This window comes from Vanellus vanellus (assembly GCF_965231255.1).
Source record: "Vanellus vanellus genome assembly, chromosome: 16".
NCBI classification, from domain to species: domain Eukaryota; kingdom Metazoa; phylum Chordata; class Aves; order Charadriiformes; family Charadriidae; genus Vanellus; species Vanellus vanellus.
The window spans coordinates 7778566-7789421 of record NC_138921.1 but is presented as its reverse complement, the minus strand read 5'-3'; the positions used below and the strand labels follow the sequence as shown (position 1 = coordinate 7789421).

At 62.1% G+C, this 10856-nt stretch overlaps 1 protein-coding gene across 1 annotated transcript; it reads right to left on the bottom strand.

Moving 5' to 3' along the window:
- Window positions 1-388: 388 nt before the first annotated feature.
- TBX1 (T-box transcription factor 1) lies at window positions 389-10619 on the bottom strand. The gene is made up of 8 exons (XM_082491826.1): window positions 10434-10619; window positions 8865-9270; window positions 5367-5468; window positions 3808-3979; window positions 3435-3590; window positions 2034-2101; window positions 1721-1821; window positions 389-946 (listed from the first exon to the last, which is right to left on the bottom strand). Exons 1-8 carry the CDS (start codon window positions 10615-10617, stop codon window positions 510-512), a joined length of 1626 nt encoding a protein of 541 aa, XP_082347952.1. The 5' UTR covers window positions 10618-10619; the 3' UTR covers window positions 389-509.
- Between the last annotated feature and the right edge of the window lie 237 nt (window positions 10620-10856).

Below are 10856 nucleotides of genomic sequence, written 5' to 3'. Positions count from 1 at the left end.
GCCGTGCCAGCGCCAAAACCGGTGGCGACACCGAATCTCCATCAGGACACCCAGCGGGCGAGTGGGAAGGGGGCAAGTCACCTCACGGCTGCCGCTTCCCCGTCCTCTCACCGCTTCCCTGCAGCCCCACGGCCCTCAGTGCCCAGTGCGCTCGTGGGGCACCAGCACGGAGGGAGGTGCGGGGGCAGGAAGAAGGGAGATAACGACATATGGCTTCATTTATCAAAGTGCAGCTGCGGGTCACGCCGCTACGGGTATCACCCGGCGCGACCCGGATCCCCGCCGCCACCCCCCTCACGACGGGTGGGGAGCGGGAGGGGGGCCCGCGGCTTCCGGCGATTGGGCTCTCCGGTTGTCGATGAGGTCACGCTGGCCTATCAGCTCACTCGTAAGGCGGGAAGAGAGGGAAAGGCGGGAAGGGGAGGGAAGGACGGTAACGGCCGCGGCACGCGCGGCCGCCGCGAGTCTCTCGCGCCGTCGGCGGCTCGGCGAGGCGCTGGGCAGCGCCGTTACCGGGGCCCGTAGTCGTAGTTGGCGGGCGGGCCGGCCGACGAGTACATGTTGGCGGCGGCCGCCGCGTTCACGTGGTGGTGGTGGTGATGGTGGTGGTGGTGGTAGCCGTGCCCGCGGATGCCGGGCAGGGGGTACGGGGCGGGCCGGCTCTTCGCCCCCAGGTAGTGGTCGTAGGCGGCGGCCGCCGCCGCCGGCGGGTACTTGTAAGGGTGGTGGTGGAGGGGCTCCGAGGCGGCGGGCTCCAGGCGCAGTTCGTGGTGGGGCGGGCTGGGCCGGCCGCCGCCCGCGCCGCCCAGGGGCAGCAGGCCGCCGCCGCCGCCCGGCAGCGTGGGGCTGAGCACGCGGGAGAGCAGCTGCTGGTGAGCGGCCTCGGCCGGCAGCGGCGGCCCGCCCGCCGCCTCCCGCTCCAGCTCCCGGCGGCTCTCGGCGGCATCTGCGGGGGCACACAGCGTCAGCGCCCGCTCCCGGGCCGGGCGGTCGGGAGACGCTCGGGTAGAGAAAGCCGCGGAGCGCGAAGGCAGAGGCGAGGCGCGGCAGCGGAGTGCGCGGCGGGACCCGGGGCCGGTGGGACAGGGCCTGACTGACAAACGGAGCTGCGCTGACAAGCTGGTACACGCCTGAAATTTTTGCAATTGTGTAACACTAAACAAATACAGACTTCCCTTTATTTTGCAGGCCCGGAGTGCGCTGGAAGAAAGGCCCCGGGTTGTCTTTGCAGTTGTTTGCTCTGCATAATGGCAAAGGAGTCGAGGGGCAGAGGTGCTGTTCAGCCTGGCTGCAGCTCCTGAATGAGCGCAGCCCAGCCCCGGCCGCACTGCCGAGGCGCGTTAGCAGGGCAACGTGCGGAGGAGCCAAAGCTCATCCCTGCCTGAAAACCTGAACTTGCTGCCGAAAAGTCAAAAATGGGACGCTAAAGGAAAAGGGTGGTGCTTTTAAAGCAGCAAAGTGGCTTAAGCACAACAACAGTGAGCGTTTTAGACCCCCCCAAAAATTAATTAGGCCACAAAGGTGGCTATTTTTGTTTAAAAAAAAAAAAAAAAAAATAGGTGGTAGCGCAAAGCTCATTAGCAATGGAGCTGTGCCCGCTGCAGGCGGCTGTGCACCAGTGTGGTGTGTAAGGCTAGCCCCAAGTATGCATGCGCTGGGGCTGGCCCTGCAGGCCAGGAGGTCCAGGGTGACAGGCTGCCCTGGCCATTGGGGCTCTCACCTTTCTCTGTCCCGTTCTGGTGGGCTGGGGAAGAGACTGGATTCCGGGATCTGGCAAAAGCACTCATGAGAGGAAGGGCCCCTGGCCTGTGATTCCTGGGCCTGGAAGAAGAAGGGGAGAAGTGTTACAGAGCTGATGGTCCAACAGAATAAGCACTTGGAGCATTGCTGCTGTGAGCTGCAGGTGGCAAATGAGGCTCGATGTAGTTTCTCCCAAACTCCGTGCAAGTTGTGCAAATGTAAGCTGGGCAGGTGCATGCGAAACTGGGGGTGAGAATGGGGTGTAGTCATAGTCAATAAAGACATGGCCTTACCAGTCCTCAGGGTCACAGTCTCTGAATCCCTTGGCAAAAGGGTTGCTGGCAATCTTCAGCTGCGTGATCTGTAAGGATAAACGGGGAAATGTCTCAAAGTGGCATACATGGAGCTCCCTGGTCAGACAGCGAGCATGGCCCCGAGCAGGCCTTGGGAGTCAGCAGTGCCTGGTGTAATGGAGAGGACCCAGGTGGCTGGTGGAGCCACAGAGCACAAACATGTGCTTTCCAACTCTGTTAGAAAATGCAGGCTAGTACGCTATCTAATACGAGTTCAAGGCAAAGGGAGAGGCAGCCCAAGTCGGCTGCAAAAGCTGCGTAAATGCACTTGTAAGAAAATGCCACATTATATGGGTCACCACTGGAGCAGCTAAGACAAATCACTGGATAAATCATACTTATGTATTTATTTAATTCGCCGGGGAGAAGGCAGGACATTTTCTATATTTAAGCAAATCCACGGATAAAGTATGTGATTGTGAGTTTCCGGAATGGGTTGAAAAACAAACTTTAAGCCCCTCAGTGACAGTTCCAGCCTTAGAGGTCAAACTGATAGAAAGCAGGAGAGAAAGAGCAGCTGTCCGGAGCCATCAGGCAAATGCCAGCCGGGGAGGGACTCCGGAGACCCTTAAAGGCATAGCCTTGCTCCGGCCTCGCCGCCTCTCCGGGGCGGCATCCCGGGGGGTGGGGGGAGGCCCGGGTCGATGTGCTCGGAGCCGCTGTGGAGGGTGGCACGGCCGGCGGCGGCTCGGGGACAGCCCCACCACCCAGCCCCGGAGAGGGCTGCGGTACCAGCGCGGAGCGAGGCAGTTGGGAGCCGCGCTGTAAAGCCCCCGCTATGAAATCGTATTTGCACTCGCGGCTGGAATTCTTGCTCTCTACATTACACTGATGCGATTTAAAGAAGCAATTGGATTAACTGCTGCCCAGAAATCCGCATCAGATAAGGGGGGGTGGGTTGTTTTGTTTCGTTTTGTTCCGTTTTTTAACATATAATTGTATTCTGGGGTGAAACAGACCGCCGCGAGCTTAGAGAAGTAAAATCGCAGATTTATCCAAACAAATTGAGAGTGACATTTCGCAGCGGGAAGCCTGTAGTTTCCCAACTAGCCCCGGTCTCGGGTTTACATAGGTAATGAGGTCCCCCCCGGGCGGGGGAAGCTGGCGGTGGGGCTGGAGCCCACGTCGCTTCCTCGGCGTGCCGCGATGCAGCCCTGCGCTGCTCCCCGGCTATCGGGTTCCTTGCGCTGCCCCGAATGGGTTTAGCAGATGGGGAGGAGGAGGCGGGAGTAACCCCGGACACCCCCACCGGACACCCGCGGCCCGACCTCCAGCCCGTGGTACCTCCCGGGCGACCCCAACCCCACTTTTTCGTTGCCCCGGGCTCCGTTGCCGCCTCACCCGGTGGTTCTGGTAGGCGGTCACGGCCGTGAAGCGAGTCTCCTCGAAGACGAACGTTTTGAAGTTCTCCTCCGCGTATTTCTCGCTGTCTTTCCGGGGGTCCACGTAGACCACGTGAAAACGCGGCTGGTATCTGTGCATGGAGTTCAAAATGATCTGAATGATAAAACGAGCAGGGAGACAATAACTGATCCAGGCGGAGCATCGAGAGAGGACAGCGCAGCCCCCGGCCCTGCCGGCTCCCCTGCCCGGGGGCAGCCGCGGGGCTGGGGCAGGAGGGGGGCGCGGGCGGGGGCACCCCGCGGGAATCACAGCGCGGGGAGTTCCCTCCGGTGCAGCCCCGTGTCTGACACCTCCCCCCGGGAACACTTACATGCCCGTTGTCATCCAGCAAATTGTTGGTCAGTTTGAGCTTATCGAAGGAAACGATCTGCTTCATCCACTGCGCCCCTTTGGCTGGGGAGTCGGGGTGGTAGTGCACCCTCCCGGGGGTGGCGGGGTCGGCTTTGCCGGCTACCAGCCAGGAGGAGCTGTGGAAGGCGTACCTGTCGGGAGGGGAAGGCACCCTCAGCCGCAGCCTGGGGGACTCCCGCCACCGCAGCACCCCGTGTCCCCGCAGGGTCCGGCCCGGGAGGGTCCCCCCGGCCCGGCAAGGGGGAAGCGCCGCCTCCCCCGTCGCTCTCGCTTCCGATGGAAACGAGAGGAACGAGCTCTTCTCCACAGCCAGACTCGTTGTGGGAGGGAAATAATATTTTATCAGGTTACCGATAGAACTGGCGGGACAGAAATCTGCAGGACGGAGGCAATTTATAGCTACCTGCACAGATTTGGGAGAGGAGCCACAAAAGCTCCCTCTTCCTCTAAAAAAAAAGAAAAAAAAAAAGGTGAAAGGGAGCCCTCTATACTGTAATGTTCTGGCTTTAAGTGAAAAGTGGAAATTTATGGGTAGATTAATAGCAAGTCCAGAGTTTAGCAGCCTTGTTTCATTCTTTCAAAGTACATATTCAACAGTAACATTTAAAACAGAGAAACCAATCTTCTATACACGTGTTTACTTTAAAAGCCAGTGTTTGCACAGGGGGAATTAGACACCATTGGAGTCGAGCAGAAACATTACTTTTTAAAGATATACTCAATTGGATGTTATATATCCCACTTCCCTTGACAAGCAAACATTTCTAGGACGCCCTGAGAATTTGGATATCTGTCTAAATATTTATATATCGGACCCTGCGATTCCTATGCGGGCTGCCTGCTCGGCGTCCTGATCTGAAGCTAAATACATAATGCGCCTTTCACTGTCTTTAAATTAAAGGGGTTGCAAACCAGACCGCATCGCTGCCTTGCGAGTCGTCCGTTTCCAAGGCCTTCCTACGCTGCCGCTGGAAACAAGGGCAGAGATTTGTGGCTTGGACGGCCGGTGCCTCTCCAGAGCACAAAACTTGCTATCTTCACCCGAGCACCCAGTGGGCTCCCCGGTGGGCACGGCGCAGGCACGGCGCAGCCCCGGGACGCCCGCGAGGAAGCTGCCCCAGTCAAGGGCTACGGCACTCGAGGACCACCGGGGGGGATTTTCGTTAGGGGGGAACGGGCGTTTGCCGGGTGGAGACGGGGAGGGCTTTTCTCGGCAGGACAAGGCAGCTCCTGCCCTGCCGCCCCACGGAAGCCCGCACTGCTGCCCGCACCGCGCTGGCCCCGGAGACCCCGAGCATTGGGCGAAAGCCGAGGGGGGCCCTGCGGGCCTGCGCCCCGCGCCGCTCCCGGCCCCAAACTCCTTCTAACGGTGTGAAACGGACCCCAGGGCAGCCGCATCCCGCCTCTCTTCCTCGTCTCGCACCGACACGTGTCGGGCCCAGGGGTGCGTCCCCGAGCCCGGGGAAGGCGGCGACCCAACCAGCCCCAGCAGCACCCAGCACTGCGGGGGTTACTTGCCGGTATCGCTTGTCATCCACGGGGACGAAATCCATGAGCAGCATGTAGTCAGCCATGGGGTCCATCCCGAATATCTTCACCTGGAAGGTGGGGAACATGCGCCTAGCACAGAGAGGAGAGAAAGGAGAGCTGAGTTGAGGGCAGGGGGGGACCCCCGGGGCACCGGCGCGGATACCCGGGGGTGCTCAGGGCCGGGTGCAGGAACCCCGCAGCCCTTCCCTTCCAGCAACCCCGGCGTACACCCGGTTGCGAAGTTAGGTCCCCTCGCAGGAACCGCCGGCCGGAACGGGAGGAAAAGGCAGATGCGGCCGGGTAGTGTGGGGAGAGGGACGGACAGGAGCTGCCGTATCCCCCAGCAGCGTCCCGAAGGACGAGCCGGAGCAGCGCTGTGCGGCCCTGCCTCTCTCGCCAGCTCCGGGGCCGCTTGTATCGGACATCCGAAATGCCCCGCCGCGGCGGGACGCAAAGACTGGGGGGGGGAACAAACGTCGCCACTTCCCCCTTTGCCATGGAAAGTCACAAGTGAAAATAATTTCCACCCCGCGGTTTCCCCATCTTTCCAGCTGATTTGATTTGAAGCAGACACGAGGCATTACCCCTTTCTCTAGAGAGGCAGAGCCCCGGGAGGCTCAGGCAGCCCGGGGGGGGGGGGGGGAGCTGAGGTCCCATTTCTGTAGCTTCTGCTCCCCCAAAATTTACGCCCGTTTCAAAACAGCGGTTACAGCAGCAGTGTGGTCCCTGGGGCCAGCGGGAGACCTCCCGCAGCCCGGAGGGGCAAACGCACACCCCCGCGGCGGGCAAAGACTAGAGGGCAACTGGGATGTCCCAGCGAGACCCTTCCTGGCTCCGCTTCGTTGCCAGAGCCCGATTTGGCTCCCGGTCCCCGTACCTTTGCGGGGCGAAAGGAGAGCGGGAAGGAGCCTGGGGCTCCTGGACAAGGCAGGTCGGCCCCCGGGGATGTCCCCGCTGCTCTGCTCCGCGCAGACCCCCGGGGACCCCAGGCTAAGCCGGGGGCGCGGGTCCCACACACAGGGAGGGCACGATTCCTCCGAGGGACTGCGGGGCAAATGCAATCGGGGGTGGGCTAACGGAAGGGACCGGGGCGGTCTCCCCGTCCCTCCCTCCTTCTGCACACACCGGGGACAGGGCCCGGCCCGCGGCTCCACGGCGGGACAATGCCGAAGTTGCACCCTCGCGTCGGGGCTCGTTACGGCTTCACTTTTGTTTGAGATATGTATATATACCTTTTTTTTTTTTTTTTTCTCTGAGTAGGAAACCAAGCGAGCGACAGCGGGCGGCATTTCGGGAAGGGGGTTTGCAGCCGTTGAAAAACCAAACTCCCAACACCGGCTGACAAAACAACCCGATCAAACCCGGATATCGAGAGTCCCCCCCCGCTCATTCTCGGGGCGCACGGTCGGACCTGCTATGCCTCTTCCTGGGGCTTTTTTGGTTGTGTGCGGCTGCTCTCCGCCGAGGAAAGGCTGCCCTGCCTTCACCGCGGCCAGGGCGACGGGGCAGCGGGGCTCTGGCCCCGCAGCTCCTTCCAGTCCGGGACTGGCACTGCCGGGCAGCATCAGGATCGGGCGGCTGCCTCTCCCTCTCTGTAACGCTTTAGCAAACTCTGAAGGACATTTCCAATCGCTCTCTCTGTTATTATTATTTTTAAAGGTGTAAAAGCCCCCATTAGCTCCAGTTCCGGTGTTTCTTGTTTTAAAACTTAGTTTTAAAACAAACAACCCGAGATGATAAGACCCACCTAGACAAACAGCAGGGCCAGCCCAGAGGCGCTGGGACAGAAAAGGCTTCACAGCGCCTTCTCTGAGCGTTTTCCTGCCTTTTTTTTCCCCATTTTCTCCTGGTTTTACCCGCCTGTCTGGAGATTTGTCCGTGTCATAAATAAACGAAGAGGAGGGGGGAGAAAGCCTCTGATTCAAATCGAGTTGGTTAATTTCCGAGCGCTTTTTGGAGTTGGGGTATTTGCAATCCTTTCGCTGTCCTGGGAGAGAGAAGAAAGCCAGATCGAAGAGTTCTTGTTTGCAGACAGCCTCCTCCTGGAGCCTGAACGACCTTTTCCGCTAAGGAAAGCAGCGCCGAGCCCGGCGCCGGGCGCAGTGGCCGCGGCCGGAGACAGCGGCTTCTGCGAGACGCGGCACCGGGGCAGGCACCGTCTGCGGGAAATCACGCCCGGGGTCCCGCAGCGCAGCGCCGGCTGCTTTTCCATCGGGCACCGCGGTGATTTTTTAAATTTTAATAAATTGCTATTAAAAAAAAAAAAAACAAACATGCAACTGTGTATATGTAAATGTATTTCTTTTTTGCACCTTCGGGACGCTCAAAACCGCTGGCGGCAGAGCGGGAGCGCACGGCACCGTCACCGCTTCTGCGGGGCCCTTTCGGAGCGGAGCTCGACCGGCCGCGCTGCGTCCCTCTCCCCCGGCGTCGCCCGGGGTTCTAGCCGCCGCCGCCGAGCCTTCCCCAGAGCTAACCGAGAGCAAACACCGGGGGATTGGTTAATGTATTTGTTTTCTTTTTCTCCCCCTCCGCCGGATCACTTTTAATCAAGGGAAGCCCGAGCGATGCGTTCGCCCCCCCGAAGGCAGCGTTTGCCCAGAGCACTGCGCGGGGAAAGCTCCGCAGCGCTGCGCGGGGAAAGCTCCGCAGCTCTGCCCGAGCCGCCGCCGCCACGGCGCTTCCCGGCGATCGCAATTAAATGCAGTGATTAACAACCGTAATTGGGGCTCCCCTTCTCCCTACGTGCTTTCCTCGTTTCTAATGCGTCTGCATCAGCCGCTTCCTTTGTTCCCTGGCCGGGAGCGGGGTCCCGGCCCCGGCCCGCCGAGCCGAAGCGGGGCCAAGGAGAGCCGGGCTCAGCCGGGCTCGTTACTCCACAGTCGGGAAATGCAGCAGTCCCAGAGGACGTTTCAAGGTGCGGAATTAGGGTCTGTTTGCGTCCCCGCCGGAAAGAAAAGATCTGCCCGTGCTAAAAAATTATTTAGCTACAGGTATTGCACGGGGTTGTTTGTTAGCTTTTTCTTCCCTCCTTTCTCCCCCCCCTGCCGTTGCTGTCAGCCCCGGGGGCAGTGTCCTCCGCAAACACGGATCTAAGTCCCGTGCGGGGTAACCGAAAGCCAAAGGCGCCCGGCGGAGCACAGCACCCTTTCCAGCAGGAGCGATACTCCGCGGAGGAGCGCACGGCGTGGCTCCCCCGGGCCGGGCCGGGCCGCCCTGCCCGCCGTCCCCCGCACGCCTTCGCCTCCAGCCCGCAGGAGCCCCGCGTTCTTCCCCGCAGCACAAGAGGCCTTCGGGCCGCAAAAGCTCGCATATTTCCCCCCCGGAGAAGCGCTAGGATCAAATGACGGCAACCGCCGGGCCGGGCCGAGCCGCTCCGCCGCTCGCCCTTGGCCAGCCTCGATTTTCGCCCAAACCGCCTCCGGCCGTGCCCTCCCGCCCCGGCTAGCCTGGGTGCCCGGGGCCGCTCGGAGGCTCCGCACTGACCTGCCGGCCTTGGTGACGATCATCTCGGTGCCCAGCTGGTTGAACTCGTCCCACAGAGCCTTCATCTCCAGCTGGACGCTCACGTTGGCCACCTTGGGATTCTTCTTCACCGGCGCCTTGGCCGCGGCGGCCGCCCCCGCCGAGCAGCCCGAGACGGCGGCCGACCCCGCGGCCGCTCCCCCGGCACCCTCGGGCGGCTCGGGGCCGGGGGGCGGCGGGTTGGCCCCAGCCGCCGCCCCGCCGAAGGGGTAGCCGTGCTGGGGCTGGGGTGGCGGGTGCGGGTGCTGCTGAGCCGTGCAGGGCTCGTAGTGCGGCGGCTCATGCTGTCCGTACGGGTCCCCCGGGGAGGGGGAGAGGTGGTACCCCCCGGAGGCGTTCAGGCTGCTCAGGCTGTTGGCCGTGAAAGCTGCAACATCGCAAAAATGGGACAGCTGGGTGAGCCAGGGGCTGGAGATAGCTGAAATCATTCCAAAAACAGGCGGTCAGGGCTCCGCTCCGGCTCCCGCTTTTCCCCCCAGCTCCGCGCCGCTCCGCGGGGTGCCCTCCGCCTCTCTGCCCCGCGCCCAGCCCCGCGGGGCGCCTCCCCCTTTCCGCTTTGCTTGGCCCCAGCCCCGCTCCCCCCGGGGCAGGCGGGGAGCTCGCTGCTCCCGCTGCCTGCCTGCCTGGGCTCTTTTTTTTCTTTTCTTCTTCTTCTTCTTTTTTTTTTTTTTTTCTTTGCAAACCCTAGAGATCTGCCAAGGGCCGCGGCGGTGTAGAGCCCGTCCTATCTCTGCAGAAGGCCTCCCTCGCAGCACACGATTTGGGACAAAGCAAACACCCCTCAAAAAAAAAAAAAAAGAAAAAAAAAACAGAGGAGGAGGGGGAACTCAAAGAAAGAAACCGGTTCTTATTTCCGTGTAGCTACGGTGCTGCAGGTAACGTCCCTCGCTCTGGGGCCGCGGCTGACAGGGGAAGGCGTATCTGGTTTGGCAATCTCCCCTTTTTTCCATCCCCGGACAAGAGAGGGGGCACAGACGGGGACCAGAGCAAAGCTCCGTGTCCGCGCCGAGGAGCGCTGGGACGGCCCCGTCCGCGCAGCCCTCGGCCGCCGGCCCGAGAGGGCCCTGCGGCACATGACAGGCCGCCCTGGGGAACAGACGGCTCCTTCGGATCCTCTCCGATGCTGACAGGCTCCTCGAGGTCCTGGGGGTGTCTTCAGTTATTCCCGCCGCGGCCCCCAGGCCGGACAGGGGCTGCAGAGCCGGCCAGAGCCGAGCCGCGGCCCTCCGCTGCCCCGGGCACGACCGGTGCTGTCGGAGGATGCTCCAGCACCTCCGAGGGGACGCGAGTCCAAGCGGCGGAGCCGTCGGAAGCCGCCACCGGGGCACGGGCAGAGCCTTATTCTCCAAGGGAGGGCTGCGAGGGCCCGGGCGTGCCGGGGAACACGGCAAAACCTCCTCCGAGCGGCCCCGCGGGCAGGCCGCGCTCCCCCCGGCCCTGCCACCGGGCCGGGACGCTTAAAATACTCCGAGAGTCTGTGGCTGGGGGGTCCGGTACCCGCAGCCCCGCGGGGCCGAGCGCGGCGCTCACCTTCCATGTCCCTGGTGACGGTGCTGAAGTGCATCTTCGGCGGGCGGCAGCCGGGACGGGCGGGCGCGCTACCGCGCTCCTCCAGCGCTCCCTTCCCTGCTTGCTCGGCGGCGGCGGCGACTGAAATCAGAGAGGCGATACTGAAAGCATTTGCCTTGGGAGACAGAGGGCTGTTTTCGTCCATAGGGGAGACACCAATGCAGGAGCAGCAGCCGCGGCAGCCTCCCACCACGAGCCCCCCCTCCCACCCCCTCACTCCCCTCCTTTCTACAGCACCATCCAGGGAGGTGCGAGCGAGACCCCCCTCCTTCCAGACGGGGGGGAGGGAAGCTTAAAAAACCCCACCAAAACAACAGAAAACAACCCAATCCCTGTCCCCCCCCGGGAAGGGCGTTGGGGAACAAAAAACTTCCCCAGGGCCTT

Coding starts and splice junctions, on each gene's coding strand:
- TBX1 (XM_082491826.1), bottom strand. CDS start 10,617: ATGGACGAAAACAGCCCTCTGTCTCCCAAGGCAAATGCTTTCAGTATC. Junction 5,469..8,864: donor ATCGTCACCAAGGCCGGCAG/GTCAGTGCGGAG, acceptor TCTCTGTGCTAG/GCGCATGTTCCCCACCTTCC. Junction 947..1,720: donor CCAGAACGGGACAGAGAAAG/GTGAGAGCCCCA, acceptor GTGCCCCCGCAG/ATGCCGCCGAGAGCCGCCGG.